The sequence below is a fragment of the Haemorhous mexicanus genome, chromosome 1 (genome assembly GCF_027477595.1).
Source record: "Haemorhous mexicanus isolate bHaeMex1 chromosome 1, bHaeMex1.pri, whole genome shotgun sequence".
In the NCBI taxonomy this organism is placed as follows: domain Eukaryota; kingdom Metazoa; phylum Chordata; class Aves; order Passeriformes; family Fringillidae; genus Haemorhous; species Haemorhous mexicanus.
Genome location: NC_082341.1, coordinates 90,295,964 through 90,313,673, shown reverse-complemented (window position 1 = coordinate 90,313,673; position 17,710 = coordinate 90,295,964). Strand labels below are relative to the sequence as shown.

The 17,710-nt window shown below is 50.1% G+C and overlaps 1 protein-coding gene across 2 annotated transcripts in view; it reads right to left on the bottom strand.

Annotated features, from left to right (window-relative positions):
- NR4A3 (nuclear receptor subfamily 4 group A member 3) overlaps window positions 1–10,120 on the bottom strand; it is a 29,188-nt gene extending 19,068 nt beyond the window's left edge. The window contains exons 1-4 of one of the 2 annotated variants that reach the window (XM_059855663.1): window positions 9,751–10,120; window positions 3,658–4,544; window positions 1,345–1,474; window positions 217–389 (exon numbers count right to left, since the gene is read on the bottom strand). In XM_059855663.1, coding sequence (XP_059711646.1) covers window positions 217–389; window positions 1,345–1,474; window positions 3,658–4,542 — 1,188 coding nt within the window. In that variant the 5' untranslated portion in view covers window positions 4,543–4,544; window positions 9,751–10,120. Of the gene's footprint in view, window positions 1–216; window positions 390–1,344; window positions 1,475–3,657; window positions 4,545–7,107; window positions 7,244–9,750 lie in introns of those variants that run through there. The other variant, XM_059855655.1, reaches the window with a different exon arrangement.
- Window positions 10,121–17,710: the final 7,590 nt, after the last annotated feature.

Genomic DNA, 17,710 nt, shown 5'->3' with positions numbered 1-17,710 from the left:
CTCACAATGAATAGTTACTAACACTAATATCTACTGCAGTTCCTTTCCTCTCATTGTCCACCTATCACAAAAAGACAACGGCTGGCTGGACCGATTTCTACCCTCATCCAAATTTCACACTTAATTTCATTTTGGCAAAGCAGCTGGTAAGGAGAAATGCGGCTCGCAAATCATTTCTGTGTGGAAAGCAAACAGGGAAAGAAAAGTGAGACATACTCTTGAATAGTCCAGCTCCCTGGGCGTGGAGTCGGTTAAAGCTCGAACGAGGGCATTCATCATGCTGATGGGAGGAGAGGGCGGGGAGGGTTGAGAGGGTTCTTGCTGTAAGGGGCTCTTTGGTTTGGAAGGCAGCCGACCTCTTCTCCCTTTCAGGCTGTCAGTACGGACAACTAGGTGAAAAAAAATCCCAAGGGAATCAGTTGTGAAGGTACCAGCAAATGATGGATCAGAATGAACATCCTGCTTTCCTTACGGTGGCCAGACCAGCAAAAATAAAGAGTGTTCTCCAGTTTCAGCACGTGCTCTTGATGCCTTTGATTGCAAACGAACACAAATGGCACCAGAACTGTGTCAGACCTACGATCGTAAGCAGCAATGTCGCTGCTTAGTGAGAGCCCAGCTGTGTTCCTTGTGCCCATGCTTTGTTTGCAGCATGTCAGTGTGCCCGTGACACTCCACTGCTGAAAACAAGCTGAATGTGAAACACAGATTTTAGTGTTTCTACTAGCAGTGTCCCTTTTAAACGGCAGAGGCATTCATTCAAAGTAATTTTAGGATTCTTGAAGCATTTGAAAAAATACGGTCACACTATATAGGTTATATTATCCATGTCAGTATTTGCAATGGGACTGCTCACACAATATTACTCACATGCTTAAATATTTGCAGAATTGGGACTAATGAGTTGATCCTGTTTCCATTTAAATTAATTGCAAATTTACAATCAGCTTATGGGAATAAAACGAGAACCTATGTCAAAATGCACACAACCCAGTGCAGCCCCCAGTGAGAGAACAAGGGGAAGCCAACAGCATTATCGAGCAATGTTCAAAGTTAATAAAGGAGACATTTTGGCCACTGTCAAATTATCCTCTTGTGACCTTGCTGTTCTTGAACTCTGGGGTCTATAGTCTAAATATGATAATAGGGGTGAAAAACCACAAAATCAATACATCATTACATAAATGCACATATTTTGGGGTAAGTTATGAATCTCATCACTGTCAAATTTATTGTAGAGACATCCATGCTCACACACACACACACACACACACACACACACATACAGACTCATAAAACATAGTATTTTAGTTTTCTGAGATCATAAATAGCCAGAGTCCTTACCTTCTTTAACCATGCCGACACTGAGACACTTCTGGAACCGGCAGTATTGGCATCTGTTACGACGTCTCTTGTCCACTGGGCAGTTTTTATTTGCCAGACAAACATATTTTGCATTTTTCTGAACTGTTCTCTGCAAAAATGCAACACAAAAATAGTAAACTGATTGTTTCTTGAGCAGCTTAGAACCTGACAAAATGTGTTTTAATTACAACATGAAAAGTGACAGTGCAATTCATATAATTAGATAAAATTAATTTCCTAACACACTAGCCTGCAGGAAAAACAATTTTATTAGTGCTAGCTGCTGACAATGAAAATCATCTAGGATTTTTCTGAAGCAAGTCTCTGGAGACAGGCAACTTTGAATGATAAAATCATATCTGAAATTACCAGGTCATCACATCTACCTTTGGGGATTAGATTATCTCCGCTTTTAATATCCCTTTGGGAACAATTTTCTACTTGGTTCATTCCCTTGATTATTGCTGACCTTATTAAAATAAAATCAAAATGATCTGCAATGTACTTCTCTTGCTATCACTATTGTTAGTCAAATACCACAATAACTGGTTTGGTTAGCCATTAAAATCATCAGGGAGAAAAATAAAAATACCGGTAACCCCTACAAAATATGTTTGGCTAAATACTCTGGGAAAGTTAGCCTGACCTGAAGAAAAAGGACAGAATGATGACATAGTTATGTAAATTTAATTACCTCTAAAGCCATGTTGAAAAAAATAAACCAAAATTAAAATGTATAGAAACCTGGTAAGCTTTGCAAGAATATAACAAATATCAGTGCAAAAACATATCATGCTGCCATACTTAAAATCAAAAATACATCAATAAATAACATTCAAAAAGATATTACAGGAAAGACACCAGGAACAAATTTATCAACTCAACATTCAATATTAAATCTTTAACTGTGATTAAATTAATGGATACATTTTATTTCATTATTTGTGTTTGCTATCAAATAACAGCCTCAATGTACTAAATATATGAGTTACAGCAAAAACAGTTCATTGTGATTTGCAACTGAAAACAGTCTAATTTTGCAGAATAAGGTACTGTTGCAACTCAAGGGTATGCTATTGATTTCCAAAGGGGCAGGTTTGGGATAAAAAGAGCTGCTATTTCCATGTTATTTGTGTTCCCTTTTCTAGTTATATTTAAATAACAAATTAGTTTTATAGGAGACGTGTGTGTTACCATGTGGTCAAAAGATTATTATTAAGTAACACTGACAACTCCACCTACAATAAAAAAAATGCTGTAAGCCCTCCCCCCAAATATTTTGGTACTGTTTTTGTTCCCATTGTATCTTTTACCAGAATAGGGGCATAACTGCTCTCTTAGCAAGAAAAAATATACAAAATCAACCCCAAATGTTTCAAATCTTAAACTTGCTGTGCAGAACCATCCTACCAAAAGTCAATCACAAGCTCTTCCTTAAACAAGCTATTTCTGAAATTAATACTGGAATCTGGACCTTCAGACTCTGCTGAAATGAAATTACAAAGCACCCAAACTTAAGATCTAAAGAGTATATTCAACTCTTGAAAATATAAGCGCAAAGTTCCAGCTGAGAAACTGTTGTGTGTAAGTTTTTTGTGTTGCTACTCAGCTGCAAAGCTGCCTTCATTGCAGAGCAGGCACCGGGACCCTGTGCAGTGCTTAGTCACTGCTCTGCAGGCAGCTTTCCCCTGGGAAGGGCTCCCCGGGCTCCCGAGCTGAAGGGTAATGACAAGGCAGCCACCAAAAGCAACTAGGAGTACTTAGGTTTGTCCCATGAGTGAAACCAGTTTCTTTCCGGTGCTGACCACCCTGCATTCCTCCTCATGCCAACTTTCCCTGGACAGCAAATGGCACCGCTGCCACCACCTAAAATATTAAGTGGACTTTACAATTTCAGGGCTTCTTTTCTCATCTAAAAACAAAGTGTAATTGGAATTGGTGACTGAATAAAACCCAGGTTGAATGTACTCCAGATGAGTTTCACTACAGAATAAATGCCGTTTATAGCTTAAACTGGGGTGACCGACGTTTCATTGAGGAATGCTGGCACACCAGAGGTGGCTCCCCCAGATCACTGCCATGGCCTCTTCTCAGCAGAGACTGGCTGATCCTTTTATCCTACACAGGGCTTTCCTTGACCTTCAAAAACTTTGGGCGTCCCTCCCACCCTGCTGGGGGGTGGCCTGAGTTTCAACACACGATGCCCCTGAAGCCCCAGGTCAGGACCAGGAGCATGTGGGGACAGAGGGGATGGGATCAAGCAGGGAGGGGAGCAAAGCGCGGATCTCTCACCTTGAAGAAGCCCTTGCAGCCCTCACATGTCCGCACCCCGTAGTGCTGGCAGGCGGCATTATCTCCGCAGACAGCGCAGGTGCCTTCCCCGGACGAAGAGCTCCGGCTGGGAGGAGACGGGAGGCCGCTGCTGCCGCTCCCGCTGCTCTCCCCCATCAGGCTGGAGGTGGCTGCGTTGAGGCCGAGCGGTGAGAAGGCTAAGGTGGCTGGTCTTTTGGCCAGGTGAAGCCCGTAGGAATGGCCCTCCATGGGAGCCTGGCTGGCGGCGGGCCTGTCGGAGCCCAGGGGCAGGCTCAGCGAGGCCGGGTCGTAGCACATGTGGGCGGCCGCGGACGGCGTGTGCGGAGGCGAGTGCTTGAAGTGGAAGAGAGGGAAGCGCGGAGGCACGGTCTTCATGGGCGCGGCGTCCATCAGGTGGCCGGGAGGCAGGCAGGTCTGCGTGGGCTGCAGCGGGGGCTCATCCCACAGGGCCTGGTGAGCAGGGAAGCCGGGCGTGGTGGGCGTCGAGGGTGGGGATTGCTTGAAGTACATGGAAGTGCTGGGCATCCCCTCATCCGTAGACGGGGGCAGTGAGGGCTGGTATGGGGACAGCCGGGTGTCTTCCATCTTTATGAGAGGCCTCTGGCCAGAGGAGGCAGTTTGCATTTGGTAGAGGCAGGAAGGCTTGAGCTCGTAGCTGCCAGAGTAACCCTCCATAAAGGTGCTGAAGCTGGGAAGGGAGGTGGTGGCAGTGGCAGTGATTTCGGTACTGCTCAGGTCCATGGTCAGCTTGGCATAGTCAGGGTTCATGATGTCTGAGCTGTACTCCGAGCCATAGGCGTAGGTCTGGGATGCATAATTCGAACCGGGCGGTGAAGGACTATACTGCGCTTGCACACAGGGCATATCTGCAAGGGCAAAGGGGCACGTCAGCAGCAAGCCCAGTGCACCACGCTGCGGCCCAGGCCATCACAAACTTCTTTGCTAGAAGCTTTGCCAGAGCCCAGATAGGCACCCAACTCCCATTCGGACATTTAAATTAGCCACGAGCCTTTTCCTTTCAACAAGAAATATGCACCAGGGACCAACTAAGCATTCAGTACTATGGAGTCTGCTCTCATCTAGTCAAGGGAGAAACTCACATTTATACCAATGTCACTGAGAGAAGAATCCATCTCAACCTGCCCTACATCTGCTGCTTAATATACATAGGTGTCAATGAGAATTAGATAAGCGCAATGAGAACAGTTTATGACTCTAAATCTACCTCTGTATGCATGCAATCATGCCGTCAAATTTTCACGAAGGGTGAATGAGATTATCAAATGCAAAATATTAAAAATGATATTTCTTTTAAAAGAAGCAGCATCTGCAGCTGGAATTACTCAAATCACAAGGTTTGCTACTCAGGACTTGCAAACATCAATTTTGCTTACTCAGCTCTGGACCTTTGAAGAATATTTCTGGTCAGCTAATAATTTAAAGTTGCTGTTTCATTATCAGTTTTAAGGCTTATCTTTGGTAGAATATTTTCCTTTAAAAAGTGGAGGGTAAAACATCCCCTTCAATTTGCAAAAATGTAGGATAAAAGGTATGTGGTATTTCTGTTCTCAGGGGAAAGCAAGTTTGAGGCCAGTAATACAGTTGGTTTTATTCATTAGTCATGAAACTTAATGTGGTTCGCTGATAGCTGGGATGGTCAAAGCAACACAGTGCCTGGCTAAAAAGATCTGATTGTTATTTTCTTTTACATTTTCTATTAGTCTGCCATGTAATTTGCTGGTCACAAGAAGTAATAGACCCATTTCTGCAATTCACTGAAGTTTGCCTGACTAAACACTGTGAGATTCTAGACCAATATTTGCAACTCAAACTAAAAGTGTGTGGTGTATTTTGGTTCCACAGTAGAGGAATAAAATGCATCAATTAGTATAAATTTTCTCATAAAGAGAAAAGTAAATACAGATAAAATGTATATCAAAATTAAGTGCAGTTCATCTCTTCTTAATCATGGTAATTTATATTCCAGAAGCACTTGAGAAATAATTCATGTTTAAAAAAAAAAAAAAGCTGCCTTGGAAATAATGAGGTTTTCCTCATTATTTTAAGAAGTCTTTTCACTTACAGTTTTAAAATATTCACTCCTGGCATGCAGGAATCCAAATAATTTGTGTTAAATCAACTTTTAATTCTTTCCTACCCACTTTGCAGATAAACATATTTAAACTAAGCACCAAATTTGAATTATCACGCTGTCACAAACCGTTCACATCTTTCTTCTTCTTGAGAAAACACTAAAATCTGAGAAAAAAAAAATAGTGCTCTTTCCTGAAATTAAGACCTTCTTTGCCTTAAATCCAAAAGCTTGAAGGAGGCAGGACAACCCTCCCCCCCAAGCCTTGCCTCCCAATGTTATTTATGTATTATTCTACTGTTCTCTTCTTTTTCCTGTCAATTTCTGTCCATGCCATTCCACGCACACACATTTCCTGGCAAGTCGTGTCATTATCATTTGTTAGTTTAAGGACTGGCTGTTAAAACATAGTGATCAGTGCTTAATCAAATAAAAAGGGAAAGAAATTCTTTCCACACATCTCCACTGAGAACTGACGGAGGAACACAACAGAGTGAGTTCACAGCTAATGTCACAACTGGATGTGTTGATACACAGCTCTGTGAAGGAAAAACGCTTTTTTGCTAGCTCAGAAAACGAGCAGGAGTTCAAAGGAACAGATCATTATGCTCTTTTTCCCTGCATTTTTCTGAGCATAACCGAGTTATGCCACTGAATTCTGTGCAAAGTGGAGTAGAAAAACAGAAGTCTAAAATAACTCTAACTGGAGGACTGAAAAAATATCCCTAACCTAAAGGTCTGGTCTCTCCTGGCTCTGTGGGACTCCTCCTACCTCGCCTTTTGCCAGCACACTTGTCTAAGTCTAACCCCTACTTTTCCACTTAGGGCACCAGTATTAATTCCCCTGCAAAGTAAACAACCTGGGATTTTTTTCTTTGCCCAACAATATTAAAACAAGAAAAGAAAAGGCCCCTCAGGAGGTGCATTAGAGAGCAACCTGTCATCAAAACCTAAATGACTGGCTAGAAGCATCAGGGCAGGGACATTAGGAGCTATTACCATGGCGTTCTTCTTTCTTTGCGAGAACGTGAGGTAAAGGATGCCCAGTTTAACGCCAGGCAAGCTGGGCGCCTCACAGGGACACTAGCACCCCCAACCAGCTTCCCCTTAAATCTGGCAAGTCTTTGGCGAGGGGCTCTCAAGCCCGTGTGCCCAGGCACGGCATCGCCAAAAGCTCTGCGAAAGGCACGCGCTGCTCTGATCCTTTTGGGATTTAAACTCCCCGGGACGTCGGGGGCCGATTATGCCAAAGGGATTTGGGAAGGGTAGGGGCCGCGCCAGGAGTTCCCGCACCCCTCTCCTCCTCCTCCTGCCCTTCTCCCGGAGCGGCAGCTTACCTGGTGGGTATCTTGCGCGCTGAATGGTGGGGCTGGAGGTGCGGACGGAGGCGGCGGCGGGCGGCGGCGGCGGCGGGGTGGGTGCCGGCTGGGACCTCTCTGCGGAGGCGGGCCCGGGGCCTGGCCTGGGCGGGGGGCGCTCTTCCGACCCGGGCTCTGTCCGCCGGCGGCGGGAGACAAGGCACAGTCAGGGCCGGCGGTGCCCGGCGGGGCAGAGGGGAGCCCCCCGCCCCCCCCCGGCGCGGCGTCTCGGGGGGACGTGGGGGCATCGTCCCCCGCTCTCGCCCGCCAACCCCCCGCCTCGCCCCGCGGGTGGCAAGGGGGAACCGGGCCGGGGAGAGCATTCCTGCCGGCTCTCGCTCCCTCATCACACAAAAGGCAAGAGAGCACCGGGCTGGGACAGCGGAGCCGCCGGTTTGTTCTCCGGGAGAGGAGCCTGGGAAGGCAAGAGGAGAACTCCGGGCGGGGTGACTACAACAAGCGGGACAGCGTCCCCGAGCGCCCACCTCCCCGTGAGAACTTTCTCTTTTTGGGATGCAGAGACCGGGAAAAAGCAGGCTGGGAGTTTCTACGCAAGGTACCGGCCAGACTCGAGGGGTGTTCTGCCGGCCCGGCTAACCCTGTGCGGTGTCTCCGGGCCCATCATCGCCGGCGCGGGGGAGGGAGCGCAGCCCAGCCGCCTCCCCCCGACCCTCTGGGCTTTGCCAGCCGGGCTCCGCGGCAGCGCGGGGGATGCTCGGCAGTGCCGGCCCCTGACCACGGAAGCCGCTCCCCGGCGACTCTTTCACCCGCGCCTCGTCTTTCTTTTGCCTTCCCCGAGCCCCTCGCCTTTGAACCCCCGCCAGCTCCTGGGGTGTTAAGTGCCTGTCAGCTCATCCCTTTCTCTCCCGAGGGTTTTGTTCCCTTACGAGCTCCTACGAGGCGGTTTCCCGCTCGGCGCGGAGCGCCCTAGGGCTCCTCTCTGCCCCCCCGAGCCGCCGGTTACCTAGAGACACTCGCTGCGCTTTTAACCACGCAGCACCCCTCCGGGCTGCCGCCGCCCGAGCCAGGAGCGCAGGGCCGTAAGGGCTGTAAATTAGGAGGAAATAACTACCCTTGTCAAAGCTCTTTTCTTCCGTGCACTTTACATTCAGCCCCGAGTGACACCCCTCCCCACCCTGTAATACGAGGAGGAAACCGTGAAACACTCCATTGTGATTGTGACTTCTTCAGGCGAGTTTCGAAACCTTCATTTACCCGGGAGGGACCGCGGAGGGGGAAGCTCCATTCAATTAAAAAGTTTCGTGCTGGATTTCCACCGCCGGTTAGCTGGCGATTTTTTTTTGGGGGGGGAGTGGGAGGGATCGCCCCGAGCCGCACGGTCACTCCAGCAAATATCCACGAGATCGCGTGAGATTCACCTCCGAAGAAACCGTCTGGTCTGGTTTAGTCCATTGTTTTTACCGGGGCTTGACTCCAGCATACAACGGTCTCCACGGAGGAGAGAAAAATAGGGCGAAGAATGTAATCGAGTGAAGCGGCTTGGATAAAAGTTAGCGATTCATTCCCAAACTTTTTTTCCTGGAGAAAAAAAAATCCTATCCCAACACACTAATCCCCCTACATAAAACAGTGTTTTACGCCCTTTCCCTGGGAAATATCTTCTCACGGATCCCATCGTATCCAAAAATTGCAAGTTAAGTAACAGCGTTCTTAACTAGCCGCGCTAAGGTGAGCGGCATCTCCGCCCGGGACAGGCTATCGCGATAATGCTGTCCCGATAACTGTCCCTCTACATAATATCACAACCCAACGCCCGCGCTTTCTCGCCTCTTTCCAAGACTGAAACTTCTTTCGCAGCTATTAAGGCGAGAAGGCAAAGGCGAGAGGCGCCGCGGGGGCAGGGAGCGGGGCAGCGGCGGCGCAGCCCAGCCTCCCCACACGGTACCGCCCGTGCCGGGGCACCGCGGCCCCTCGTTACCACTTCTGACCTCCGAAGGGAAAAGTGCACATTTCCGAGGAGCAGATGCCGGGCAGACGTGCCGTGCAAACATCCCGTCTCATTTCAATACAATATGTCACATTCCAGCAATTACCTCTTGGGCGAGCTCTTTGGGCTGCCGAGGGGGGCTGCTCTCTCCCAAAGTGAGATGAGCTCAACCTGCCTCGCCGTCCCTATTAGACAGCTGAACTTCTGCAAACAGAACCACCTATTTCCCAAGCGCGGCTAAAGGAGGGAGACAAATTGCTGCCATTCATCACCGGCGCTGTAAACTCCCCGCCGCCGCCGGCAGCATCATTTCCATGACAACAACTAGCAGAAATACCTTAGTACCACCGGCTCCGGCTCCCGCTCCGCTCAACCACAGCCCTCCCGTTTGTGAGGAGCAGCAGTGCCCCGCGCACGGCAGGAGTTGCCGAGACGGCAGGGACGCTCGGAAGACGAGCGGCAATTGAACATCCACGGGGAGGATAGGGGAGGAGGGGGGGAAGGTGAGGGAAAAGTTTCAGCGAGAGCCCAGCACGGCAGCGCGTCGGCTGAGCCGCATCGCTCGCCGCCGGCATCTCCCCAGCATCTCTACCCCGGCGGCGCAACTTTCACGGAGTGGGGACATGCCGCGCTGTCCCTCTCCCTCAGCCGCTCCCGTTCACTCGCATACGTACTCGGTTGCTGTGGAGGTTCCGTCTTTACATCTAGTTTGTAGGTGCCCGCTTCCTTAAAGGCGTGTGTAGGCGCTGTCCAGCGGCAGGACCCGAGACACAAAATCCCTCAGACTCCGGGTAGCTGCAGGTCCAGAGGGTGCGTTATCCCGAGGCATGGAAAAGGATTGAAAAAGCCTGAGGAGCCAGGAGCCCGTCCCCGGGCGAAGGGAGGGAGTGAGCAGGCGGGCGGGCGAGGGATGCCGAGCGGCGGCCGCCGCCGCGATGTGCCTTTGTGTGTGTGTGCGGCGGGAGCCGGGCCGGGACCTGTGCCCGCGTCCCGGTGCGAGTGCCCCGGGGTACGCGTGTGCCTGCGCCGGAGAGAGGGGACGGAGGCGCCTCTCTGCGCTGCTCTCCCGCTCCCTCTCTCTGAACGTCATTTATGTGAGAGGAGCCCTAGCGGCCTCTCCATAGAGCGGCTGGAATGCGAAACGTCAATAGTGACGCCATGGGAGCCTGACGCTACTGACCCCCCCCCCCCCCCCGCCCCAGTGTGTGCGCCGCGCTCCCGCCGCACCGCGCCGCGCCGAGCTGTGCACAGCCGCGCACAGCAGAGAGGTGCGGAGCTGTGCGGAGCTCCGGCAGAGCCGTGCTGAGCCGCCGGCAGCGGGACGGCACGGCCGGCCAGCCGCCTCGGGCCCGCCTGCCCGCCACAGCCTGGCGAGTCGCTCCCAAAGCTGATAATAATAATAACAATATTATCAATAATTATAACTATTATGAAGATAGTGAAAATAACAATTTTATTATATCTTTACTGAAGTGGCTCAAATGAAAAGAGCTTTGCTTGGTTACTCAGTGGAACTTTTAGGATTAATTAATAAATGTTTCTTTCACTTTTTTATTTTTCATTTTTAAAACGTTTTTTCTTTTTGCGTTTTAACTTTTTTCCGAATTATTTTCTTTTCTCCTACTTTTTCTTTTTTCTTTTTTTCCACTCTCTTTTTCTTTTCTTTCGAAACTTTCCAGTGCGCAGGAGCAAGGAGCAGGTTGCGGGAGGTGCCGCTCACAGAACGGGCACAAATGCGAGCGGCCCTGAGAAGCGTCCGGGCTGCCGCCTGCTTGTGACTGTGTCCGTGAGTCTTTCGGTGTCCGTGTGTCTGCCTGGGGCACGGGGCTGGCGGCGGACCACTCTCCCGCTGTCCCCGCTGGCAGCAGTCGCCCGCCGTCGTGCCCAGTGCCGTGTTTACATCCACCGCCGGCGGCCGGGATGTTCGCGACTGTCACTGCAGCCGTGACGGCCGGTGCTTCGCACAGAGGGGCTCCACCAAGAGAGTCCTCCCGACGGACGGGAGCCGGAGCGGACGAGGCGCCTGCCGCCCCGAGGAGGAGGGACCGGCGGCAGCGGCGGCACTTTCGCTTTGCCTCTCGCTCCACCATCCCGACGCCGGCACTGCCGCGGAGCGTGCTCCCTCCCGGGAAGGCAAAGCCGGAGCTGGCGCAGGGTTCGGCGGAAGCCGCGGACTGGCGGCGCGACGGCCACGTCCGAGCCCGGGATCCCCTTCCCGAGGCGGTGCGCGCCGTTTTCCCCCGGGCGCCGGGGCGTCCCTCCCTCCCTCCCTCCGGGGCCGCGGCGCTGCCAGACCCCGCTCCCCCCGCGGGGGAACCCGCCGGGCTCCCCGCGCGGCCGCGCTTCCCCTCCGGACGCCGCCGGCCCCCGGCGGGGGCCAGCCCGCGCCCCCACGTCACCGCCCTCGTGCCGCCGCCGCGGCCAATCCACGCACAGGACGCGGCGGGCCCCGTTCCGAGGGGCGGGGCGCGGCGGGGCTGACGCACGGCGGCCGCGTCATTGACGCAAGCGGCGTTGCTAAATTTAGCCCCGCCGGGCCCCGCGCGAGGCGCTCGGGATCGCGCGCGAGGGAGGGGGCGGGGCCGGAGCCCATTGAGCGGCGGCGGCGGCGGGCGGGAGCGCAGGGCTATTTTTGGGACACCCCCCTCCCGGCCCCCCCGGTTGTGATCCGGCCAAACCAAATATAGATGCGGGCGGGTATTTATAGCACCGGCGAGTCCCATTGTCGTGGGGCCACGCCCCCGCCCGGCTTCCTCTGCGCAGGGGGTGGAGTACGGGGCAGCGCACGGGGACCCCGGCGCTCACACCCATCCTCCCGGTAGCCCCCACGGTGGGGGGGGGACGGGGAAAGCCGCAGCCGCACGCTGGCGAGGGGTGACAGACCCGGCTTCCTCCTAAAAGAAAAAGTCTCTTGGTGGCTGTGCCTGGAGTTCCCCTCCGCGTGGCCGGCTCGGTGCGATTCCCTCGGTGCGGCGCGCTGCCTTCCCTCCGTATCGCATCGTATCGCACGCCATCCCTGCACGGCCCCCCGGTGAAGCACTGCTGACATTCCCGAGTCACGGCCGAGGGCCCCCTGCGCGGGGGGGGTGGTGGTGCGGAGGCGGGGGAGCGGATGGAGGCAGGATCACCGCCCCCCGGCCCGCCGGCGAGGGACACGCGTAGCGGCGCGGGTGTTTCCGCGGCGGGGATGCCCCGCTCGGTCCGCCGCGGCGGGGATACCCCCTGCCTGACGCAACGGAGCGGAGCAGGGGCGGCGGCGGGCACGGCGCATAGCGCCGCGGTGACCTCATGGCAGAAGCGGCGCTGGTTGGGAGTCCTCCCCCGCCCCCCCCTCCAAACCAGCCCTCCCTCCCCTGTTGAGTAAGCGCCGGGAGAAGCGAAAATGCCATGACGGGCCGGTGCGCTCATCCCCGGTGCTGACACGGCGCGACAAGGGAGATTCCCTTTGATGCCGCTGCCGGCGTGGGCGGCTGAGGGCAAGGGAGGAGAGACAGAGAGAGGGTGGCACTTTCCGCCCACCCCTCACCCCGGGCACTGGCCCCGATAAAAATACTCCGTTTTCCATGCTGTCATTTCTCCTTTGCATCTCGCTCTCTCTGCTGGGAAAGGGACTCCGCGGAGCGCCGCCGCCCTCCTCCGGGCCCCTCGCCCCGCTCCTGGCGGGCTACCCCCGAGAGGGGTAAAAAGTTCCAGAGTCATCCCCAAACTCGCAGCTCCGCACTGAAAGTGTGTGCAAGAACAAAATGTCGGTGCCAGGTGGACTGTCCTAGAAACCGTATTGCCCCCCCCGCCTTTCCTCCCCCGGGTACTCCGTGCAACTTCGCAGCTTCCTCGAGCTGTTCCTGTCTCCCACGACGTGAAAATATCGTCATGCAAGAAAGCTAAAAAAAAACCCCAACCAACAAAACCCACTCCAAACCCAAAACCGGCGGCAAGAGTGTTTTGAAAGCCTTTAAAATAATCTTTGAGGTGCTATTTAAAGAACAGGAAATGGGATGTTTGGAGAAAATGATTAGAAAGTGGCATTGAGTGCGCTATGTACTTCGGGCAGATGCGGGTGTTGCGCAGGGAGCCGGGCACTTGCACACCGACCGACCCAAGGCAGTGGTTCCCTCTAGGGCGAGCACGGTCTGCTGTCCTGCATGAGGTCACTCACTATACTCTGTGTGCTTCCCATGAAGCGAAAAGGAAGTTCATCGTGCAAGGAACTCCCAATCCATTAAGCATAAACACCGAGGCGGGGGTGGGGGGAGAGATAAGGGGACAGGAACAACAGTAGGCAAATTGTCTAACCGGTGTGTACATAGCTTGATTCGCTGGAGGCGGCGGTGCAGGAGAGAGGGCCAGAAGGATGTCATTCCCAGGGCTTACTGGATAACTCGGAATAATAAAACCAGGCACTGCAACAACGGGAGGAAGCCTGCAGCAGTATGAAGGAGGCCTTGGGTGAAATAAAGTTCAAGGAAGTGGGGAAGGTTGTTGAAGGACGTTTGCTGGGTGCTGCAAGAACTGGGGAGACGGAAGGTTACACTGGGAGCAGACAGTGTGGAGAGGCTGAGGAGTTCACTTCCAGTACCCATGCATTTATGGCCGAATAACTTGATGACAACTCGTTATCAGAATTTGTTCAGCTTCCTCAAGACCAGGGCCAGTCTTTAGGCTGCAGATTTCTGGGGCCAATGAAGGCAATGAAATGTCACTGTTTTTAGGGTTAGGATACCCAAGTCAAACTTCTGAGATCCTGACTGGCTGCCATCTATCCAGAGGCACCTAAATGGGACAGTGATAAGACAAGTGAGAAGGGCCTTAAGCTGAAGGAGTGTGGGTTTAGATTAGATATTAGGAAGAAATTCTTTACTGCAGGATGCTGAGGCACTGGAATAGGTTGCCCAGGGGTGTTATGAATTCCCCATCCCTGGAGGTCCTTAAGACTAGGCTGGATAGGGCTTTGGGCCAGAGGGGGTTGGAACTAGAGGATCTTTAGGATCCATTCCAACCCAAGGCATTCTATGATAGATTCGGTAGTACCATAGAAATGGCATGTAGTCTAACCTCCTATGCAAAGAGTATCCCTGGCATTATTTTAAATAAAATTTCCTGTCTCCCTCTAGGATGTAGAAAACAACTGATCATCTACCTAAATGCCATTCTAGGGAAACCCCAAAGAGGAGCTGGCTGGTGCACCTAAATTACACAATAGCTCAGTAGTTCCAGCACTTGCACAGAAAACAGGACATTCAGATTCACCAAGTTTGTCTGGGGCAGGGAGGCAAAGATGGGAATGGGGAAACTTAACCTACATTCCCCACCTCCCAGGAGATTGCTGTAATCTCTGAATCATTCTGGGTGGTATCTCAACCACTTGTTTGAAGTGGTGAAACCACTTTCACGTTTGTGTGCAAGCACTGTAGTCTAGTGCTTCAGGCTGTCTGCTAGGATGGAGGAGATCTGCCTATCCTATCCATTCCTCCTCCAAGGAGGGCTTGTGTTATCTTATATTACACACCTATAGTATAAAAATACTGCCATGGCCTTAAGAGAACTTTCTTGCCTGACTGAGCATGATTTCTATGTTAAAGTTCCTTTATCCCCTCCATACCTTCCTAGACAACCAATAACCTGGTGATGAGGCCATTCTTTCAGATAAAGGTCAGTGTGGATTTGAGTCTTCTTAAGATAAGAAAGGAGCTGAATCACAGATCTTCTGTTTCTAGGGAGTGCTGTAATTGTCAGAGCTACAAAAGTAGCACCTGTCTCCTTCCAACTGTGCCTTTGAAAAATCTCATAGGTGAGGTAGGGTTCCAGTAGCCTAAGACTTCCTGCTGTCCTAAGCTACATCTCCTTACTCCAGAGGAATGGGATTTGGGATATGGCCCTTATCATTGTGTTGAACTTGGTCTTGTTTTGTACCCTTTCCTCACCCTGCAATCATTTGAAGGGTTAAATGATTAATTTGGATTTCTAAATTTGTGGGCATGGGGCACTAGAAAAAACACTGCAGTTTTTAATCTCATCGTCTAAAACATCGTTGGATTTAGGTCTGAGTTAGAATCCTACCCTTCAGAGGTATTCTGTTGTTCAGAAAAGAAAGACAACACCTTCTGGTGCTGATCAAGGTGACTAAAGTCTTGAAAATAGGGTGTGACCCTGGTCAAAATGACACTTAGCAGAGTTTGATAGCCTAGAACAGCAGCTCTGCCTCAGCTGCCTTATAATGTTAGGCCAGCATGTTTCTAGATGAGAGGTAGCATGCTACAAAAGGTTGTCAGTTTATCCTGCTGGGTTTCCAAAATTAAAAAGGAACTTGTTCTGCCTCCTTTGCTTGAAAGGAGCCTTTGCCATAGAGAGGTCATGATGAGGAAGAGGGGAAGGCCTATCTTGGTCTTTGGTGGTGTATTTGGCAGGCCGTGCCCTGCTAAAACCAAGTCCTAGTTTTCAGTAAATGAAGTCCCAATATAATCCAGCCTACTGTCCTACTTTTACAGTCAAACATTTATCTTTTCTTTTTACAACTAGTTAAAGACATGGTTGCAAGGTTTATGCTCAGATTTTCCAAATGACTATAATTGGATTGTGGCCATGCATTGGAAATTTTTGCCCCAAAGGAAGAAATTTTGAGAAAGATTCAAATGATTCAAACCCAGTCTTTTATGAATGTTAGAAATATGCACAGTATGCTTTGTTCACAATAGCTCTGTTTTCCCAGACAGAAGCTCCACCAACTGGTGGAATTGCCCTGGAATTCTGCAATACCACAGATGGGGAGGCTTGAATATTCCTGGACTGACTCAGCCTGTTCACTTTGCCTAGCTTGTAAGACAATAGACGATTCTTCCTTGGTTGTGGAGATCCAAAATTAAAAGTAAAGGAGGTCACATATTAAAATGGAACAACTGCCTTTTAGACAAGCCCACAGACTGAACTGTGATCATATTAAGCAGAGGGGCTGTTGACAGTATAATTCCTACTGCCAACATAAGAGCTGATTAGGAATGGGAGAAGCCAGGACCAGACAAGGTTCAGACATGCAAGCACAGCAGATTATTAAATAAGGAGATGAAGGAGCATTCAGAGGGATCTTAAATGAAGTACATTAATTATGTAATAATGAAGCAGCTTTAAACTGGACTTATAATGGATACAAAAGAACTACATTTTGCATTGGCCTCAATACTTTCAAAAGGACAATCTGACTTGATTGTGCTCACTTGAAGAAAAAGGAGACAGTGGGGAAGAAAAGAAAAAGGCTCAAGCTCATCTTATCTTAGGCAAAGATCTCACAGACTGTAATGTTTATTACAAAGAGATGGATTTTAATAAAAGATCAAGGCCATGGGACTGGTTACAACCCCCAAAATTTAATATTTTCCCCTCAATTTCATAATTAATAAAATTATAGCAATTATTATTTTTTAACTTATTTTTATGGCTTCCTTTTGGGCCCTTCATTTCTACATTTCATTCTTGACTGAATTGTCAATCTTTATTCCTAAGAAGGAGTCTATTTACTTACCACATGAAATACTAAACAAATGCAACTCTATAGTTGTAAAAAAAAATAGTTTATACCAGATAATGATTTAGGCTTGTTTAGCGGGCATTGCCTTTTTGGCAGACTTTCTATTTGTGTTGATAAAGGATAGCTCCTCAAAAGCAACAACTTGTTACTTATTTACTTTTTCTAAGATCTTTTAAATTTCATCTGCTTTCTATTACATTGACTTTCTGGTTACTCTGTTTGTTTTGCTCCTAATGATTTCCAAACCTATGCATCTTTCTATGTTATTCAGCATTGCATTTCATTTACTCTCTTACCTCTTCTTGGACTGCATTTTCTCTGTTTCCTACTATTTCCCTGTCTGTTTCTTTGTCTTCTCACTACTGTGCTATCTGAATTGCCCATTCCCAAGACCCAAGGCGTAGCAGTTCTTCAGCTGTAGTAGGATGAGGGGTTTGAGGAGAGAAGTGAGAGATCCCAGCTGCCAGGACAACTGCCTGTCCAAGTTTGCTTTTTGCTTCATCTCTGTCCTGGCTTGTGCCTATGCACAGTTTCATTTACCTTTACCTACTCCGTTTCCTTATCTGTAAAATTACAACAGAGTGTTTAAGAAATAAAGGCACAGAAATGAAAACTAATTACTATTATTATTTATTTCTTACTAATGCACAAGGCCTTAAACTCCTCAATGGCAGTAATTCCCTTTTTTTTCTCTTATATAAAAAAATGAATCATTTACCTGAGAGGATCTGGACTATTTCTTTCAAGCTTATCATATCTTAAAGATCAGAAGTGGGCACTAGTATCACGTCACGGGTTAAGAGAGTTTAAGCATCAGCTTTCTTCAATCATGTCTAAACCTTCTGGCATCTCTGAATCAGCTGAAATATGCTGCTAGAATGAGCTGATGAAATCAGCTCCATTTCCACCCCCCTGCACTATATGTCGTGGTGTATGCACCTGAACTTACAGCCCCAACTCCACAAGCAGGGTGATGAGCTCAGAGTCCAGTCCTTGCGGTTGTGAAAATCATGAAATCCAAACTTGAATGAAACTGGCAAGTTGGGGCTGCTGCAGCCCAGAGTGGCCTGGGAATGCCATGCCTGGAGTTGTGTTACACGTGCTCCTCTGTGCAG